This window comes from Xenopus laevis, chromosome 6L, assembly GCF_017654675.1.
Source record: "Xenopus laevis strain J_2021 chromosome 6L, Xenopus_laevis_v10.1, whole genome shotgun sequence".
Classification (NCBI taxonomy): Eukaryota; Metazoa; Chordata; class Amphibia; order Anura; family Pipidae; genus Xenopus; species Xenopus laevis.
In genome coordinates this window covers 143312146-143333857 of record NC_054381.1, presented here as the reverse complement: position 1 = coordinate 143333857, position 21712 = coordinate 143312146, and the positions used below count along the sequence as shown (strand labels likewise).

General features: G+C 39.8%; 1 protein-coding gene across 2 annotated transcripts in view; it reads right to left on the bottom strand.

Annotated features, from left to right (window-relative positions):
- Positions 1-8415: 8415 nt before the first annotated feature.
- Positions 8416-21712, bottom strand: part of zfpm2.L (zinc finger protein, FOG family member 2 L homeolog) — a 265106-nt gene continuing 251809 nt past the window's right edge. For both annotated transcript variants that reach the window (XM_018268205.2, XM_018268206.2), the window contains exons 6-8: positions 14674-14880; positions 12968-13192; positions 8416-11701 (exon numbers count right to left, since the gene is read on the bottom strand). In XM_018268205.2, coding sequence (XP_018123694.1) covers positions 9234-11701; positions 12968-13192; positions 14674-14880 — 2900 coding nt within the window. In that variant the 3' untranslated portion in view covers positions 8416-9233. The remainder of the gene's footprint in view (positions 11702-12967; positions 13193-14673; positions 14881-21712) is intronic.

Below are 21712 nucleotides of genomic sequence, written 5' to 3'. Positions count from 1 at the left end.
GTCGCAGGGGGGCCCGGGGAACAGGTCTGTGGGGTCTGCTTTCTCTATAGCTAATAAAAAAAACCCTCCTCCCCAGCCACTTACTTAACAACGAGGAAAGGGGAAGCAAGTCGGGTGGGAGTGGGTGGAGTCGGGATGAGGACAGAGTTGGGTGGGACATGGGCGGAGTTGGGCGGGATAGAGGTGGGATGTGGGCAGGATGGAAAGTGGACGAGAGGATGGGGATTGGAGTATGCGGGCCCCTCTGAAGATTGTTTTGCAGGGCCTGGCACACTGTGTAAAAGTGAAGAATACCAGAGAACATACCTCCCAACATTCTGGAAATGGAAAGAGGGACAAAAAAACCACGCGGTCACACCCCCTACTTACCATGCCCATTTTACAAAACTCGGCAGGTTATGAAAGTTTGAACACATTTCTGTAGTTTTTATGTTTTATTACAGTTTTACTAATGAATGTGAATTGCCCTTTAAGCTGTGAGTTTAACTTCTCCCAAGGGACAAAACTGTCAAACATGTATCTTAAGTATCTATTCTGGGCTCTCTGCCATGAGCCAATTAAGTTAGAAACATTGTATCTTTTTTGGCTGTTCAGCGCAGAGAAATCGGGACTTTCCAATACAAATGCAGGACTGCGGGTTGAGCTGTCAAAAGAGGGACTGAGCCGCTCAAGACAGTTGGGAGGTATGCAGAAAATAAAGGTTCAATTGTACATGTAGATTAAATACAATTATAATAAAATACAACAGCTGAATGCCGACTGAGTTTATAAAATCGTATTCTCTTCTCAATGTTATTTCTTCTGTTGCTGCTGTAGCAAGAAAAATAAAAGCGGGTGAGTAAAGGGTAACCCAATGGCAGTGCATTAGCAGTAATGAGAGTTTGCGGTATAGAAATGACTTGCAGCGTATCAGAGGATTGCCGGTGATCAGAGCTATAAACACTGAACATTGTTAAGAGATAATATAGAGATATAGAAATCCCGGGCAGGTGCCACTTGCTTTATATGTGCTATAATGAAGATGCAAGCAGATAGAGATGGCATTGGGAGTATTACTGAATAAAGCACAGGAGGCTTTGCTAATTTACTAGGGGCTTCTTCAGACAGAAAGGGCTAATTGAAATATTTTATCATACAACCTAAACCATCTAAATGTAACCTAGTGTAGTAACACTAGTCTTCACTATTGTATAGATGGTTTAAGTCTTATAAGACAGTGCAGGTAATTAGGATCTTCATACCTTAAGTCTACTAGAAATTAATGTAAACATTAAATAAACCCAATAGGCTGGTTTTGCTTCCAATAAGGATTAATTATATCTTAGTTGGGATCAAGTACAAGCTACTGTTTTATTATTACAGAGAAAAAGGAAATCATTTTTTTTTTAAATTGGATTATTTGGATAAAATGGAGTCTATGGGAGACGACCTTTCCATAATTCATAGTTACATAGTTAAATAGGGTTGAAAAAAGACAAAGTCCATCAAGTTCAACCCCTCCAATTGAAAACCCAGCATCCATACACACACCCCTCTCTACTTTTAATTAAATTCTATATACCCATACCTATACTAACTATAGAGTTTAGTATCACAATAGCCTTTGATATTCAGATCTTGTATTGTAATGAACTTCGTCAATTTGAAGAAGCCCCTAGTCAAATTTGATTCATAGTTCAATTATCTATACTGATGGTTATACTAAAGGAACAGTAACACCAACAAAAATGAAAGTGTTTTAAAGTAATAAAAATATAATACAGTGTTGCCCTGCACTGGTAAAACTGGTGTGTTTGCTTCAGAAACACTACTATAGTTCATATAAACAAGCTGCTGTGTAGCAATGGCGGAGATTGAAAAAAGTCTATATGGCACAGGTTAACTAATGGATACCACATAACACCATTATGTTCTACAGAGCTTATCTGCTGTGTAACCTGAGCCTTTTCTCCTTTGAATGGCTGCCCCCATTGCTACACAGCAGCTTGTTTATATAAACAATAGTAGTGTTTCTGAAGCAAACACACCCGTTTTACCAGTGCAGGGCAACACTGTATTAAATTTTCATTACTTTAAAACACTTTTATTTTTTGATGTTATTAAGTTATACAGTAACAAAAGATAATCTGTATCTATAAGAGTTTTCAGTAGGGTTGATGTCCCCGCCCCAAGAAGCTTACAATCTATGAGGAAGCCACTTAGGGCAGGACTACATGGCCGATTCAGCCGCGATCCGACGTGCTGTGCAAAATTGCAGGCGTCACGCCGGATGCGACGGAAACAAGGTAAGTAATGGCATTGTTGATGCGACGCGACATGACTGTTGGATGCAGACGCATCGTGCAGTGTCTGCATCCGACAGTCGTGTCGCATCAATGCTGCTACACAATGTGACAATTGATGTATTTACCTTGTTTCCGTCGCATCCGATGTGACACCTGCGATTTTGCGCAGCGCGTCGGATCGCGGCTGAATCGCCAATGTAGTCCTGCCCTAAGTGGCTTCCTTATAGATTGTAAGCTTCTTGGGGCAGGGACATCATCCCATTTGGATATTTGCAAAGTTCAAGCTCAAACACACACTTAGAGGGTTATTTATTAAAATCAGAATGTTAAAAATGTGTGTTTTTTTTCACTAGAAAACTAGAAAAAAAAATCAGAGGAATACTTCTCTCTCCATGAAGAGGAGGCCAAGACAAATGAATTTCATTCAAAGCAAAGTAACCTCAACAGGTGACGCTTATGTCCAAAAGGAATACTTTAGAATTTGGCTGACATTCTCCCACTTAGTCTGTAAATCCCCAAATCTATGACCTTCCCATTTACTTGAACGCTTTCCAAATTTGTGTCAAATAACTGTGCTTTGAGTTTATAATTGTGCATAATGTTATGTTGTTGGCGAACAGCTAAATAGTAGTTTCAGTGCCGACTAAAGGGCGTTAGGAATAAAAATACAAAGACCAAGGAGAGAAGCCTGAAATGATTAAAATAAAACATCTGCTTGACTACAGAATGTCCTATGGATTGGATATATATAGTTAAATAGAAACTATACCTAAAATGTAGTGATGGGCGAATTTGGGGCATTTCGCTGAAAAATGAGCGAATTTCCAGCGAAATGGCTAAAAATTTGCGTAACTGCGCCGGCGTCTCGTTTTTGACGCCAGCGTCCATTTTTTGGATGCCGCCGTCTGTTTTTTTTTTGGATGCCGCTGTCCGTTTTTGGTGAAATTGGTAAAAAAAATTATGCCGGCGAATTTCCGCAAATTTATTCGCCGGCGGCGAATCGCAGGAATTCGCGCCTGGCGAATAAATTCACCCATCACTACTAAAATGTACTATTTATTTAAAGGAGGACTATAACCCCCAAACAATGTGGGTCTCTATAAAAGGATATTACATAAAACAGCTCATGTGTAAAACCCTGCTTCATGTAAATAAACCATTTTCATAATAATATACTTATCTAGTAGTATGTGCCATTGCGTAATCCTAAATAGAAAATTGGCATTTTAAAAACTAAGGGCCGCCCCCTGGGATCGTATGATTCACAGTGCACACAAACATACCAACAAACCATACTTGTTAGGTCCCATGAGCCAATTAACAGACACAGTTGTGTCTTTTGATCCAGGGACTAGTCTGATTGCCATTTTGGAGTCAGGAAGGAATTTTTCCCCCTCTGAGGCAAATTGGAGAGGCTTCAGATGGGTTGTTTGCCTTCCTCTGGATCAACTGGCAGTTAGGCAGGTTTAAAAAAGTAAAAAGGTTGAACTTGATGGACGTGTGTCTTTTTTCAACCTAACTTACTATGTTACTATATTACTTCTTCCTGTTACAGTTAGAGCTGCAGTATTTCTGGTCAGGTGATCTCTGTGGCAACTCACAGACCATCACAAGATGGTGGTTCAAGGCAAGGATGTAAGAGGGCAATATTTACTAAAATATATAGACCATTTTGATAAGATTCTTTAATATACCACTTAAAGGGGTTGTTCACCTTTGAGATAACTTTTAGTATGATGTAGAGTGTGATCTACACTCTAGATCTAATTTGCAATTGGTTTTAATTTTTTATTATTTAGCTTTTTATACATCAGCACTTCAATTAGCATTTTAAGCGATCCGGTAGCTAGGGTCCAAATTACCCTAGCAACCGTACATCGATTTCAACTGGAATATGAATAGGAGAGGCCTGAATAGAAAGCCAATAAATAAAAAGTAACAAAAACAATACATTTGTAGCCTTACAGAGCATTTGCTATTTAGAAGGGGTCAGAAAAGCCCATTTGAAAGCTGCAAAGAGTCAGACGAAAAAGGCAAATAACTATAAAAATATTAAAAATAAATAATGAAAGGTAATTGGAACGTTGCTTAGAATTGGCCATTCTATAACATACTAAAAGTTACCTTAAAGATGAACCACCCCTTTAATCTGATATCATCTGTTGCTTAAGTATTCATTTTGGGGGTATAGTTTGGGTATAGTTTTCCATTAAAGGGGAACTCCGGCTTCCAAACCAAAATCTGATAAAGAGGCCCACATAACACAGAAACCCCTAATATACCCATCACATTACCTGTTTCTTCAAAAAGTATGAATAAATGCCATCTTCTATACTGAAATCCAGCTGTTTAACAGTTCTTCTCTTTCTGCATCATTTGAAATCTTGGCAGGGAAGGAGGAACTAAACACTGATGTTACAAATTGTAACAACTTCTCCGCAGCGTACAGAGAGCATGCAGGAACTACATAACCCACAATGCATTGCACTGTGATGTTCCTTTCCTTACAGAAATCACATGTGCAGGGAATTGTGGGGTTTGGAGGATGCAGGCTGAGGACAGATGGCTGTTGATACAAAGTAACAGTAGTCAGACAGCTCAGCAAAGTAGTTAGACAGATCAGCAGGAGAGCAGGGGGCTAAGCTTAGGGATTTTAGGGAATTGTTCCAAACGATTAAAAATCATGAAAAGTCTGCATATTTTTTAATTGATGTATTTTGCAAAGTTGCTTGAAATTATGTTTACTTTTCAAAAAGCTTATGTTTTTGCGGAGTTCCCCTTTAATTACAAATAACATTCTCCAAAATACATCTGTCTGTCTTCAACTATGTGGATAACTAGTTCCCCATGTGTTTGTTCAGTGATCTCTTTTTCTACATTTTTACACTCTAAAGAACATTCTTCTTTTAAAGCTTCCACTGTGTTAGCACATGTACCAAGTAAAATATTTGCCTTCCACTGGGCCCTATATCAGCAACATCCTTTCCTTCTAGATTAGTCAGGCTATCGAAGTATTTCTTGATGGCAGATCAGTATTTCATTAATATGCTATGCTTGTGCAGTGAAACTCACTTCAATGGAAAGAAAGTTGTGTTATGTAGGATCTGCCTGAAACCAAGGGTGGTCATATGAAGATGGTCCTCCCTTTGCTGCTCTCTACTCTTCTGAGAAGGCTTTCCAATGGATATTAAAACAATTTTCATGGGGTTTGTTTCTATTCAACCACAAGAATATAAGTGAGGTTGGGCACTGATGCTGTTGGCATTCCAGTTCATCCTACAGGTTTTATGTTTAGATGAGGTCAGGGCTTTAGGTGAGACAGTTCTTTAATTCCAATCTCCTTGCTACAAAAGGATCCAAACCTTTCTTAAAACTATTCAAGGTATCCACCAGTTTAATGACTTTGAGAGAGAATTCCACCCCTCTTTTGTTCTTTTTTTATTATGTCAGTGTTTGCCCCTGTGTCCTCTGGAAACCTCTACTGGTCAATAAAGTCCTACAGAGGTTCATATTTGCATATGCAAATTAGGGGCAGGAAAGGAAAAAGTGGAAAAAATCCTTCTTTTGTGACGAAAAGTTACATGATTTCCATACCCGCCCCTAATTTACATACGCAAATTAGGATTTGGATCGGGCAGACACAAGGATTTGGCCAAATCCTGGCCGAATTCTGAACCGAATTCTGGATTCGCTGCATCCCTATATAAAAGCACGACTCTGCGGGCAGGAGGGTGTATGGGTGGGTTTGTGGTTTTTGGATTTGCTAATATTATGTTATATTTTGATGAATTAATGTAAGTGTATTTTTTATAATAAAAATCCCTATATAAAAGCACTTTAGCCATGGTTGTCAACCTTAGAGAAAAAAAAACAGAGCTGAGCTACATGTCCAATGATCCGGAATTTTATTCCATCCATATACATGCATAGTAACAACATTTGTTGAGAATTTTCAGAAGTAGAACATTTTTTCTGATCACCAGTTGCAGTACTGCCCCATCTATATTTACTGTAAATATATATAATACAAATGAATTTAATTCATACTTGCAGCATCGTAATTAGGGTATTTTTTTTTTTCATTTTTCAATTTGAACTGTTTCTTAAAAGATAAAATCGGCTGGCTCTCAGTTCATATATAGCTTACAATACTGCTTCTGGTAGTTTGTTTTTTTTTTTTGATCAATCTTTATAAAGTATTGCATTTAACAGCAAAGATTTAAAAATCCAGACAAAGATGCATCAGCAGCAAAGGAAAAATACAGTTACTATACAGGAAAAGAAAATCCGATCTTCATTTAACGTACAGGTTTTCCGATTCAGAAAAGTGGACGTAAGCAGACAGCTACATACATTGCAATGCCTAATGACTAACTTAGTGTATGTGCTAAAACATAAGGATGCGGGGAGGGAACACTGCTCTTTAGACTGCTCATGGCTGCTGATGGAATCTCCCAGCCTGTAGATATTGGGGGATGATAGAGGTTTAGCTTCCCAAGAAGATTAACAGAACTGAGACCTGTTGTAGCCGGAATCCATTGAGAAGATCAGAGAAGCTTTATTGAGTTGTCTACAGCAGGAACATACATGATAGGTTAAGGGAACTCAATAATATAATAATCAAGGGTTTAGAAGTCACCTTAAGGAATTCTGTTAGATGTAACGTTGCAATAGGAATTGATAATCCATTTTTTTGTATTTTCCTCTAGTCTCAGTTGCCCATTGCCACAACATGTAGCCACAGCTTCAATAACCTCGCCAGTAGGAGAAACAAGTACTTGTGCGAGGTCCGGGTAGAAACGTAGATCTTTGCATTACATACTGAAGGGCAAAGAGTTGTGCATAGGGTACATAGTATGGGGCAGGGTGTAAAAGTGCAAATAACATGTATTGTACCTTGCACCATGCACCCTATGGTGCCTAAGTTAGAGTCCTGCAGCAGGTAACCTGGGGGTTGTGGGTAGGACTTGTGAATACATCTGATGATGTAATGATGCAGAAATAGCACATTTGGCTTATCGGTGGTCAGCTGGTAGTAGGCTGAGTTGAGGGTCGATATGGGTAGTGATTATAAGCAGGTAAAAATGTGGGTCCAGGTTTCAGAAATTGGACCAGCACAGGGCTCAAGCCTAAGCATTTTGCTAAGGTGCCAAGTCTACAGGTTTCTTCTTGGCCCCAACAGAAGAGAGGGGAAAAAGTATGGCTGCCAACCACTTTTATTCCTGGACTTTGGACTGGAGGCGTCTGAGGCAGCCAGGTTCATTGCAGTCTATAACTAGGGAGAGGTAAAACAAAATATTGGATCCCTAATGCTAAGTTGCATCTATTGGAACCTTAAACCTAATGGGCTTACTTTACAACACCTTTAAATATTGCAAAAAATTAATTAGGAAAAAAAAAAAAAACTTAAAAGAAGATTCATAGGGGAAAATTCACTAAGCGCCGAAGCGCCTAACGCTAGCGTCAATTCGTTAGCGTTGGTCATTTTCGTTACTTCGCAAATTCACTAACGAACGCTGGCATAAATTCGCTAGTGTTACTTCACACCCTTACGCCTGGCGAATTTTCACAACGGACGTAACTACGCAAATTCACTAACGCGCGCATTGTACTTAACGCTACCTTTTATGCTAGACTTCCTTCGCCACCTCAGACCAGGCGAAGCGCAATAGAGTAGATAGGGATTGCCTCAAAAAAAGTTCAAATTTTTTCTAAGTCCCAAAAAACGCTGGCGTTTTTTCTATATTATGGGTGATAGGCTGAAAAAGATCGAAAAAATTTTTGGGGCTCCCCTCCTTCCCCCCTACATTTCCTAACTCATGGCAACTTAACTATACAGTGGGCACATGTGTAGGGCAAAAAAAAAATTATTTGATGTTTTGAAGGTTTCCCAGGCTTGTGTAGTGATTGTACGTATTCCTCCATTGAAATTTGAATTTGGCGCCGTATGCAAATTAACCATCGCTAGCGTAACTTCGCTTCGCGTAGCGAATCAACGCTAGCGCAACTTCGCAACCTTACGCTACCCCTGAGCGCAACTTCGGATTTTAGTGAATTTGCCGAGCGCTGGCGGAACTACGCCTGGCGAAGTGCGGCAAAGTTACGCCTGGTGCAACTACGAATCTTAGTGAATTTGCCTCATAAACTATGAAACTAGGAATCGGATTGGTTCAGAATGGCCAGAGACAGCCCTGCTTAGTGTCAAACAGATTTACTAGGGATCCCCCACAATATTTATGGCAATGATGGCTTCTCTTTCATAGTACTTGCAAGTCTATCCTGATGGGGCACGTGGGCAAGATATGGTTATGCCGATTATATTTTAACACATACATTGACTCTTTCTGCAACAGCGTAGAAGAAAAGAAAGTCCTTATACACAAGTGCTTTTGAAGCTATTCCTAAAATGTTTTTTCTTTTTTTTTTTTCTTTTTTCTTAACGTCGTGTCTCTATTATTTAAAATCTACTATACAGGTGCAAACCATATGTGCTACACAATAACTATACAATAACATTACAAATGACTTTAATATAAAGTTCTTTAAATTAAAAATAACCAAAGCACAGCTGCAGTTGGGTCCAACACTGCCTCCTGGACCTGGATAGCCAGACTGGTCAATATACAGTATGTATATATATATATATATATATATATATATATATATATATATTTATATATATATATATATATTTCCTTAGCCACGACTTGAGCGCAGGAGGTCAGTGTTGGGTACAACTGTATAAACACTGCTGGTAAAATAAATATCTGGAACAAAAATAAAATGGCACCATTAATACACTTTTACACATAACCGTTATGGAATAACACCTTAAATCTTCAAGTCATTAAGAATAAATGGATATCCTGATTGTCCAGATGTAATTTAAGCAGCATCCTTTCATTTGACTGCATGAAACAACACACTTCGCGCTACCAAAATCTCTCCCTATTTGACGTGTTCCGCCGCATGTGAAGAGCAGTAAAACTTTTTGTGAGTAATAAAGTTTGAGAGGTTGTTGAACTGGATATCGCACAAGCGGCAGTACTTCCCACTATTAGCAGCTGGACTGGAGCCATTTATATTTTTTGATAGGTTGGAGAGCTGGTCCTCAGTCGAAGGAGTTGATGGAGAAACATTTTCGTTGGCCGTTAGTGGCTTGTCAGAGACCCAAGATGGTGATTTGCTGGCGTCTTCTTGCGCTGGGTTCTGGGAAATGTTTTCTTGCTGCGAATTGATGGCCGGTCTCTCCTCTTGTTTCAGTCCACCATTGACTATTACCATGCCTCGGTTTTTTGGCAACAAAGGGAGTGACTCTTTCTTCATCAAAGAACATCCATTTGAAGGTATCTGACTTTTGGGAGACTCGCTTCCGACATTTGTGCTTTGATCTAAATCCGCATTGTGAATAACAAGAGAACCAGAAATGTAATCACTTGGCTTGATTCCATAATACGGCGAGAGCTGATCTGCTACTTTAGCTTTTTTTATTGCTCCGGGGTAAAGGCATTGAGAAAGAAATGCATTTTTGTTTTCTTCTTTTGTGGCGATAAGCTGGGCTGCCTCGCTAAAGACTTTAAGACCTTGAAGAGTTGCTAAGTGCGTAGAAAAGAAGTTCCCATTAGGAGACAACTGTTTGGAGTTTCTAGTCTTTTCACATTTTATGACATTTCTATCAAAATTGGCCTCAGGGCTGCTCCTTTCGCTCTTGGGGTTGGGGAAAACGTTATTCTCATGGTGGGCCGCATCATTGTGTTGATTTGCGGGGCAAAAATTTTGCTTGTGAGCTAGGTAGTTTTCCACTTTGTTAAAACCAATTTTGCACACGGTGCATTCATGATAGTCCAGAAGTCGTTTCGGAGATGTGCATATTTGGTCAGACGGGGCTAAACATTTCTTGCTTAGGTCTATTGGGGCATCTGTCTCCAGAGTGGAAATGGCTGAATGGAGGGTCTCACATTTCACAACGGGGACACATTTATTAATAGAAAGGGATGTTTCCAAGTGCTTCGGAACAACTCCTGGAAAGATATCACACCTGGGATGATAACATTCTCCCAGTCCCTCCCCCGATTCCTGTGCAGATGTACAGGCATTGCCAAGGTTCGCTGTCACCTGGAGAAAATGTTGTTGGACTAACTGTGGCCTCTGGTCTGGCTCAGGAAGACACATCTCGTACATCTTTCTCCGCTTCCTGGTGCGCATAGTTCTCTGCATGGCAGGCACTTTGTTTGCAGCTGTTCTTTTTAATGGGGGATCATGGCGTGTTGCACAATAATACTGTTTATGGACCATAAATGTCTCAAGTCTACTAAACGTTATATTGCAGGCTTCGCAGGTAGTTTTGTTTGGGTCACTTGTGTCCCCATCTAATTGTGGAGTGGTGGAATTTTTAACCTCGGCAGGTTTGCCGTTGACTTTTTCATCAGTGGGACTTCCCGCTGTCAACTTTTTAACTTCTGCTGCAAATTCCTTCTCTCGAGATTTAGCGTTCGACCCTAGGAGTTCTAACATGGCCCCAGAGCTGATGCAAGGTGTTTGCAGAAGCTGATTTTCAGTGTCAGGAGAATGCAGAGACGAGTTAAGAATATTGACCGTGTTCTGTGCACTGGAGGGACTCACAGCTTCTGGGTTTTTCTCTGAAACATTTGCAAAATCAGATTTTGTCATGTGCTGCCAACGGCTGCTGCAGTAGTGCTTTTTATGGACCAAATAGTTGTCAAAATTGTTGAAGGTAATATTGCACTCGAAGCACATTGCCCCCTTGGGCATTAAGGGGCTATAAATGACAGGGGGGTAACTATTGCTGCCATGTCTAAGCCTTCTATGCACCAGTTCAGACATCTTAGCAAGTATTTCTGAAGCTTGTGGGACCACAGTTATGTCATGAGGAAAAGCAAACTGGGAAAGGAAAGGTCCCATGGGAAATGAAGGCCCAAGTGTAGGCTGTACTGGGGATGAAGCAAGTCTGGGGCTAGAGGGCTCAGACTTTATTTTAGTGTATGAAAAGACGTTCTTATGAGTTGTCTCGGGCCTCTGGTTGGAAAGGAAAACATGCTGTTTCTTTTCACACTTATCCAGCTCACTGTCGGAGCTTGCCTCTTTATTCTGCGCAGGCTTTTGGCTTTGAAGGATCTCATTTTTATTCAACAGCTCCGACGTCTGTAATGCATTTGCCTCACTGGGAGAGTGTTCCGTGTCAGCTTCCCGTTTACTTCCTGGAACATGAAGCTCCTGGTGTTGTAGGAGTTCCCTCTGAGTCTGAAAGCCAAAATGGCACTGATTGCATCTAAAGGCAGCGTGAGTGAGATGTGAGAACAGGTGCTTGTGAAAGTTAATGACGGATTCGGCAGTGTAGTTACAAATTGTGCATTTCAAGCTGGCCCCGGGAGGAAGAAACTCTTCAGCTTTAACACCTGCAACACATACATAGAGGCATTTGTATGAAATCATTGTCAATACTTGGATATACAGACTTATTTCCCTAAACCAAATTTTTTTGAAACATAACATTCTCCAAGCATGTTCTACTTGAGTAATTGTTTCTACTTCTCTCACTGCCTTTTCCCTATAAATTACAATATACATATTATGAGCCCAAAAGTATTACGGTGCAAATTAAATCTCATCCATAAAATGTTTCACTGTAGACCCTTATAGAAAGGAATTTGGATGACGACATTTAGTAAACTTCAACTATTAATGTTTGCCTGAGCAATTAAGAGGCTGGAGTTTAGGCTACTTTTGCCATTTTCGAGTCAGTTTGCCATTTTTACATTTTAATTTACATGAATGTACAACCCTAGAAAAATTCCTAAAATCCTATTAAATCAATTTTTACTTAGAAAAGGATTTATCAGCAATGTGTTTGCAATAAGAGTATCCAGAAACAGACGGCTGAGCTGTTTATAGGAGGGTCCAAGCATGTTAGTCTTCCTTGTGTCTCACTGTTATCTTTACCATAAAGCGTAATCACACTCAAATGTCCAAAACGATTGGAGATGCATAATTTTTACTATATTTATAATGAGCCTGGCTACTAGTAGCAGCTACTTGTCACAGCTATAAAATAGACAATAGTGATAATTGCCTTTGCTAAGCCATAACATGTGTTTTAGCAGAAGTAATTCCCAGTATTGTCTATGGTAGGGGTCCCCAACCTTTTTTACCCATGAGCCACACTCAAGTATAAAATAATGTTGGAGAGCAACACAAGCATGCAAAAAGATCCTGGGGCTTCCAAATAAGGGCTGTGATTGGGTATTGGAAGCCCCTATGTGGACTTGCATCCAACAGGAGGCTCTGTTTGGCAGTAAAGAGGTTTTTTTATGCGACTAAAGCTTGACTTTAAGCCAGGAATTCAAAAAGAAGCACTTGCTTTGAGGCCACTGGGAGTAACATCCAAGGGGTCGAAGAGCAACATGGTGTTCAGGAGCTACTGGCTGGAGATCACTGGTCAATGGCACAAATATTTTGTAGCTACAACATGTAGCTGCTACTAGTAGCTCTGTGTGTCTTCACCCTTACAGAGATAGTGAGAGACACCAAAGATGGCTCTTGCCACAGTGGCAGCAATGTTAATGCTCAATAACAAGAGCAAGTGACTGGTACTTTATGTAGTTGGGGGTTACTATATATCTCCAAGCTGCATAGTTAATAGTGGAGGAGTAATATATACTTACCACTATGAGAATTTAAATGCATTTCCAAAGCTCTTGCATTTGAGAAACTTTTGGTGCACTGCGGGAAGGGACATATACTGGATAGTTGGTGAGTATTCTCTTCAATGTCTTCCGGTAGGTGTGCACTCTCTCTTTGCCTTCCACTACAGTAATACATGAGATGCGCTTGCAGGTTCCGTTCACTCCGATACCAAATTCCACAGGATTTGCACGGGAAAATATCTTCTACAAAGATACAAAATAATAATTATTTGAGGTATGTTTATTAACTTTAAAGAAGCATATAGCATATATGGTCCTTAGTCTGAAAGCCTAGAGGGGAGGTCCCCACCTTATTTACCCATAAGTCCCATTCAGATGCAGAAAGTGTTTGGGATGTGATATTATCTGGGGGTTCCCAAATAGGGATAGTGGTTTGTGCTTGTAAGACCCCATATGGCCTCCCACCTTGCAGGAGGCTCTTCCTGGAAGCACATGGGTTTTTTATGCAACCAAATCTTGCCTCCGAACCGGGAATTCAAAAGAGGCATCTGCTCTGAGGCCACTGGGAGCAACATCAAAAAGGTTGGTGAGCAACATGTTGCTCATGAGCCACTGGCTTAGGATCACAAATTCAGAAGTTGTTTAGATGTACTTTTGTGGTTGGCAGCAGATAGATTTCTCTAGCTGCTAACAGTTTAGCCAGTCAGCTGGAACTGACAGCACAATATTACCAATAAATCAAAATTTAAAAAATGAGGTCCATTCCCCCAACATGTGGGTGTCTAGTTAGCCAATACATGCACCCTTCTCCTATTTTTCAATTCAAGGTATTATCCTGATATGCTTTATCTTCTGCACAGACACCTGGATGTTGGACGAGAGACACTAATTAATGACCATTTTGATTTATTACCAATATGTACAATATTAGCACAATCAGTACTATGCAACTCGGCCACATTTTCTGCTAATGATAACCATGGCACGCTTTCAACACTTTCTTAGCTGATCTCGAAATTGGAAACAAAATGCTCTAAAAAGCTATCTATGGTTATCATCTTGGCTACCCAGTAAAGGTATCACCAGTGCCATTTCTGCCATGAGACAAGATGATAACCTTACCCAGTGTCGGACTGGCCCATCGGGATACCAGGAAAACTCCCGGTGGGCCCTGCTGTCAGTGGGCCCTTCTACTCACCCAACTATTTGCCTTGTATGCCTATAAAACAGCAGTTGCCCCATTTCTATATAAGAATAAAGAGAATAAATGGAGGTAGAGACTGATGATAATATTTGAGGAAAAGTGATTAAAAGAATAAAGAAAGTGAATGACAAAAAAGGAAAAATGTTTTGGAGCGTGGGCCTGTGGCCAAGGTTTTCTGGTGGGCCCCAGGCATCCCAGTCCGACACTGACCTTACCCAATGCTACAATTTACCAGGAGAGAAAAACTGCCACCCTTTTAACTGTAAGAACTAAATTGCCATCTCTTTTTTTGTTATTTTTGATCTGAAACGTGTTTCCCTTTAGCGATTTGACTGCCTTACATGGTATCAAGTATTTACAGAAGATACAGCTAAATGGACCATGTAAGAGCAGAGTTATGGTTTATTTGGTTTTGGTATCAAATCCTATTTCATTCTGTTGTATCACTTGTCTTTATTGCAAATACAGTCTGGAATTTTTTGTATTCACTCAGATGTAGACTAAAATACATGACACCTACTGTTTACAATGGCTGTAGGCAATATAGAAGCCATAGCAGCTTGCTGAGGAAGCAGTTGTATTGAGTCCAACAAGCGCGCCGGATACATTCCCTCAGTAAGAGTCATCTGAGTGGCAGCTTGTAGCCTTGAGTCAAAATCCACAACAAAGGCAATTAACTCTTCCCCCTCGGCGATAGACTTGGTAGTCGTGCACCACAGTTGTCCTCCTGAAAACACAAATACAGAATTTGTTGCTTGCTTGTAAAGAACTTAGAGTTACAGCTTTTTTTCTAGGTGAAGATTCTATGTCCAAAAATGCTTCATTAATGAATAGACAACCGTTTACTATAGCAAACAAATGCCTTACAGTCCTGAACTCAGAAACTAAGGTACTAACTTGTTTAGAGGGAATAAAAATTAATTTAGGAAGTGTTATCTGCTCTTCTAGACAAAAACACAAATTCATATCTGCCCTGCATAGAACACAGTGCCATATGTTTCAGTTCCCATAATCCATAAACATAGTATAGGGCGACTGTGCTCAACCCACCAGTGAGCAATGCTTGCATTTTGATAAGTAATATTCCCATGTTTATCTTACTAGATAACCGGCCATTCAACCGCACTTCATTTTTCTCCACCAAGAGATTATAATATTAAAACAACTAGTTACAGGAATCTGCTGCGGGAGATAAGGTCAGAAGATATCCTTCTAAATGGCAAAATGTAAGCAATGGATATTCTATTATCAACTGCTGATTGTTTAAAAAAAAAAAGAATAAAGTGTAAATGTGTTGTGGTGAATCCACAATAAATGGAATGTGTGAAAGAATTTATTTTTTAAGTTATTTCCGTGCAATATTTGTTAGAAAAAAAACCTCAATCAGCCAAATCTGAGCACCTCAAGACTAATGGAGGGTTCCCATTTTGGAAGAACGGTGGGGCTACTTGAGATCTCAAGAGTAGCGGTGAGCGAAATATTAAGCCACGTTTCGCCGTGAAAATGATGCCCATAGACTCCAATGGGTGAAAAAAATTGTTGTTTGTCAAAAAAAAAATGTTCGCCCATAGATTTCGATGCATTTCGACGAATTTTCACAATTTCCGACAAAGTGAAACAGGTCAGATTCACCTTTCACTACTCATGAGCTGTAATTACTACTGTGTTAACAAGAAGACTCATTTCTAGGATCATTCAACTATTATTAGAGTTAAAAAGCAATGATGATTTCACTGTCCACTGGATCGTATGGCATTACCATCACTCACCACTTTTGCCACCAAGCAGATCTTTTTTCAGTAGGCGGCAACAAAATAGTGATACAGTCTAGTTTATGCCACCGACAAAATGAGAAATCACAGATCTAGCTCAGCAACAGTTATAATGTACCAGGGAAGTAACAGGGTCCAGCATTTCACTTTTGGGGTAGCAGAAAAATCAAGGTTATAGCATTTCAACACTTTTGAGGCTGTAGAAAGGTCAAGGTCTAGCAGATTAGACTCTTTTGGGTCAGTAGAAGAATCAAGATTAGGCAGTTTAGGCAAAGTGGCCAACGCAAGAGACAATTGGCCAGAAATTCCATCTGCAGGGACATTGCCAATTCAATTCAAGTCAAGTCAAGTGGATTTTATTGTCATTTCAGCCATATACAGTAAATAAAGTATATAGTAGAAACTAAATGACGTTCACTCAACAGGCATAGAGGACAATTTGCTATCGAATGAGACCGTCGCTAGTATTCGTTCACACCAGGCGACTTTCCGATGTGGCAGACTGTCATTACTCCACAAATTCACTAAGATAAGAATTTTACTGAACTAATAAAGATGTTAATTTGACTTTAATGTACCCTCCCTAAGTGTAAGAGTACTAACAGAGTTTCGCTAGGCAGAAATGAACGCTAGCAAAACTTCGCTATGAAATTCTCGGACTACCGAAGTTGCGAAAATTCGCCAGCATTCACATTTTAGTGAATTAGGCTAGTGGTAACGAATTTGCACCTGGCGAAGTTGCGCTAATGGCGTGGCAAAGCGGTCTCTGTCAAATATTCCCCCATTAGTGAATTTGGCCCAAAGAATCAAGGTCAACCAACTTGGACTTTTATGTGATCAGTAGAAGAATCAAGATCTACTAGATTCGGTGCTTTTGGGGAAGTCAAGCAATTTGCACATTATTGGGTCAGTAGAAGAATCAATATTAATCAATCTGGACTCTTTTGGTGCAGTAGAAAAATTAAGATAAAATAGTTTGGATGCTTTTAGCCTTACTTAGAATTCATAGGCCCTATAAAGAGGTATTTCCACAGTTACCACAGTTTGGATAGATAAATCTGTTTGGACGCTGTCTCCTATAGGGTTGTGTGTATATAGAATTGGTAGTCAAGGGAAGGGACAGGGGAACATCTTTCTAGCCCTATGAACCACTACTGTGAACAATCAGAGGAATACGCAGTTCAATACTTTTTAGCTACAAATGTAGATAATGTAGATGATATCAGTCAGATGATTTAGTAAGGGATCCGTTATCCAGAAACCCATTATCCAAAAATGGGAAGCCCATCTCCCATAGACTCCATCATAAGCAAATTCTAATTTTTAAAAAATTTCCTTTTTACCTGTCATAATAAAACAGTACCTTGAGGGTATTAGAGTTTAAAAAACTAAAATTTTTGGAGATGTATTACACCCACAAAGCTGGAAATAGCTTGAATCCAAAAATATTCCAGCTAAATCCTGTCGAGGTCATGTAGAAGTCACTGGCAGTGGTCCCTTGAACCATTTGAAGATGTTTGTAGCCTTCATGATGCTCTAGTTTTTTTTGTTGTCTTTCTCTTGAAAACTCCCTTAATTTGTGTTAATCACAAACCTCTAAAGCTCAACCTTTGATAAATAACTCCCTTAAAGTATGGAGACCCGAATTACAGAAAGACACCTTCTCCAGAAAACCCCAGGTCCTGAAAATCCTGGATAACAGGTCCTGTACCTGTCTCACAGTCAACAGACAAGACTTGAGCAACTGTGTGTCCCTAGTAAGGCAATGGGGTTCGGACAAGTATTTATAAAAGCAAATTTTTTTGCCCAATTAAAAGCAGTGGAAATTTTTAGTGAAAGTTTCCTAAAACTACATGTATCAAAATAAAATACATATTGGATATTTGTGCTGCTATTAAAGGAGTAAGCAGAGTTTAAAAATGTCTCAGTGCTGCCAAAATTTCCAGTACACTTTTCATTATTTAAAATAAATCAGAGCCTGTGCAATGTCACAGAGCCCTTTGCTGATAAACCCTAATTAAGATTAAGACAAGCCTTTGGAAACCAAAAAAAACATACTCCCTGCTTGTCAACTAGCCGCAACCGAAAAGCTTTACATTGCTATCTGTTGCTAGGCTACAGAGCTGACAAAGCCTCAATTATCTTACAGCCGACAGACGTACCTATGTATCATGAGCAATAATATGAAAAGTATATAGACACATGTTTGTTTTGCACTCTTCCCAACATTCAAGGATTAGGAGAATACCAAATGAATGGATTAAATACATAAATCCAGTCGTTGGACTTCTTGTTTTACTAAGAAATCCCCTTTCCTTTGTACAGCTATATAAATAGTATACAAATATAGGCAGAAAGTTTGTAAGTATTAGGTAAAATACAGCCACTATAGTCTTAATATTTCCTGCAGATCTATGCTTAGTACAAAGGAATTTGTTTGTAGAGATAGTTTCATGGAATGTCTTGGCACAAGCTTTAACTATGAGCAAAGTTGCTTCTACTTAAGGCCACAATAATGTTGGCATTATAGTTGGTTTACTTCAGCAGATACTGTCAGATCTTGGGTTAAAAGGGACTAAAGGACCAGGAAATGGGAGCATAGGACCAGCCAGTTTACGAGAGGACGTCTTCCCATTTAACCAAAACCAAATGTACCCCTAAATGTGACAAGCCCCACTTCAGTTCACACTAAAACGTTATGGATTCCCAGGAAATAATCAAGACTTTGAAGCAACTTATATTATAGCATGTTATAGACCATATTAGAAATCCATATGTCCCAACAGCATCAGAATGGGGGGCACCAGGACCCACCCGTTTCGTTTTGCCAAAAATTCGCCGCTGGAGAAATGTCGCAGACGCCCAGAGACGCGCGGTGAAAGACACTCGTCTTTTTTTTTTAGACGCACGCCACCATACAAGTCTATGGGCGTCATTTTTTGAGCGAAACGAGGCGAAAAAAATCGCACATCCCTACCCACCGGAGAAGCTGCCTACAGGGCCCCTCATACCAGTCACATAGCCTCCTCTGCAGCAAAGAGCCAGCGTCCAAAGATTGGCCTATGGGAACCTGTTGGAAGAGGATGGCCTCAATACACTGATGTGGTTTTCATTTAAAGACATACCAATTAGATGTACGGCCAAATTTTAAAGGGTGGTTCACTTTTAAGTAGAAGTTTGGTATTTTACAGAATGGCCCATTCTAAGCAACTTTTCAATTGGTCTTCATTTTTTATAGTTTTTTAATTATTTGCTTTCTTCTTCTGACTCTTTACAACTTTCAAAAGAAGATCACTGATCCCATATAAAAAAGCAAATGCTCTGTAAGGCTACAAATGCATTGTTATTGCCACTTTTTATTACTCATCTTTCTATTCAGGCCTCTCCTATTCATATTTCAGTCTCTTATTCATTTGGACCCTTGTAACCAGATTGCTAAAATTGCTAATTGGAGAGCTGCTGCATAAAAAGCTAAAATAATGCAAAAACTACAAATAAAACATGAAAACCAATTGCCTTTTGGGTCAGAATATCATTCTCTACTTTTTCGAATGGCGGCGAAGCAGTCACTGGCAAAAATTTGCCCTTTAGTGAATTTGCCCCAAAGAATCAAGGTCAAGCAACTTGGACTTTTATGTGTCAGTAGAAGAATCAAGATCTACTAGATTGGGTGCTTTTGGGGAAGTCAAGGAATTAAAGTCAAGCAATTTGGACTTTTATGTGTCAGTAGAAGAATCAAGATCTCGAAGCTTGGGTGCTTTTTGGGGAAAGTCAAAAACTTAAAGTCAAGCAATTTGCACTCTATTGGGTCAGTAGAAGAATCAATATTAATCAATTTTGGATCAGAATATCATTCTCTACATCATACTAAAAGTTCATCTAAGGTGAACAACGCCTTTAACCATATATCGGTTGGACAGGCATCAAGGAGAGCCCCATACACTGGCCAATAGGCATCAAGGAGAGCCCCATACACTGGCCAATAGCTTGCCAGCTTGGTCTGGAGAGGCTGATGCAGCAACTACATGGACTGCTTAACACTGAATTCAACTGCTCCAAACGTTTGAACATGACCACCCTTTTGTGCTATTGGGTGAATGGAAACAAGTAAAACAAAGATTTTTTGGAAAAGTTAGTCTCTTAGGTTCTCCAAGATATTCCCCCTTTCTGAACAACCAGGAGAGAAAGGCCAGAATGTCCGGCCTTTCTCTCCTGGTTGTTCAGAAAGGGGGAATATCTTGGACGTGGTCTGTGTGTGATCCCCGATCTATATTCGGTCTTTTTTTACAAGATCTTCATCAGAATACACAGCCCCACAACACGGAAGTGATGTGAAGGTAGAACGCAAACCAGAGTGGAATGCAAAAACCGGAACCGGAAGTGACGAATATCGGAAGTGATGTGAAGGTGGAACGCAAACCAGAGTGGAATGCAAAAACCGGAACCGGAAGTGACGAATATCGGAAGTGATGTGAAGGTGGAACGCAAACCAGAGTGGAATGCAAAAACCGGAACCGGAAGTGACGAATATCGGAAGTGATGTGAAGGTAGAACGCAAACCAGAGTGGAATGCAAAAACCGGAACCGGAAGTGACGAATATCGGAAGTGATGTGAAGGTGGAACGCAAACCAGAGTGGAACGCAAAAACTGGAACTGGAAGTGACGAATATCGTGATTGGAGAAGATTCTGATTTAAAAAAGGACACAGAAGCTTTTTTTAAAAAGCATTTTTATCCTCTGAGGAAGCCAGGAACACTGGTGAAACGTGTTAGGCAATAAGGACACATGATATAAGGGCTGCAGACAACACCATGGAGTGGACACCAAAAGAGCCGGCAAAACCACCCCTGGGAGAGTGCCCTATATGGACTATATGAGATTCTTTTATTTCAAAAGGTGAGTGCAATTGTTTTTAAATTTTTTTTTCAATAAAACAGGACTACACTATCTTCGGTTTCTATCTTTTTCCATGCTTTGGAGTAGGAGACTACGTGCATGTTCATACCCTTGGTTTGTGAGTAGGAATTGCTGCTATTTGGTGGAGGTCCACTAAGGCTTATGGGATATAATATCAATAAGGTGTACCACAAAGGAACACTAGAGTAATGTCTGTATTATTGTAAAGGGGAAAGAATAAAAGAAATAGGCACCCTTAGGGTTAATTGTAACTGAACACTGGGTGTTGTCCCTTTTAACAGAAATACTGCACCATATTGGTTTCTAAACTTCTGTTGCCACAGGCACTGGCTTGCTTTTGTATATTTTGGATTGTGCTATTGGGTGTTAGAGCTCAACAGCAGTGTTGAGCCTTAACACCCAAGCCTCAAAAACTGATTTAAGATTAAAACTGAATAAGATTCCTTTAAGATTAAAACAATTCAATTTGGAGGGGATCTGTTTAACAGTTCAGAAAGCTCTTTCCCTGACTCTAATGAATTGTTACAGGCCTGGACAAGACATCTGTAAATTAATAGGTCTTTTTTTACTGGCTGGCTACCATTACGTAGAAAAAAAAATGCACAGAAAGGATAAATGTGCCCTTAAATGGCAGCGACTAATACATTCACCACCAAAGCAAGTAAACTTTAAATTGTAATGTACAGACTAATTAAAGACTACCCCCATACCTTTCAAAATTCCTTAAGCCCAAAACACAGATCTCTCATTAGGCAGCAGCCCCCCACTTATATCTATATGTGGCCACATTGTTCGATTAAGAGGGGAAAAAAAATAAATATAATGGACTCCAATTCAATACTGTTGAAATCCTTGACAGTGCGGCGGTG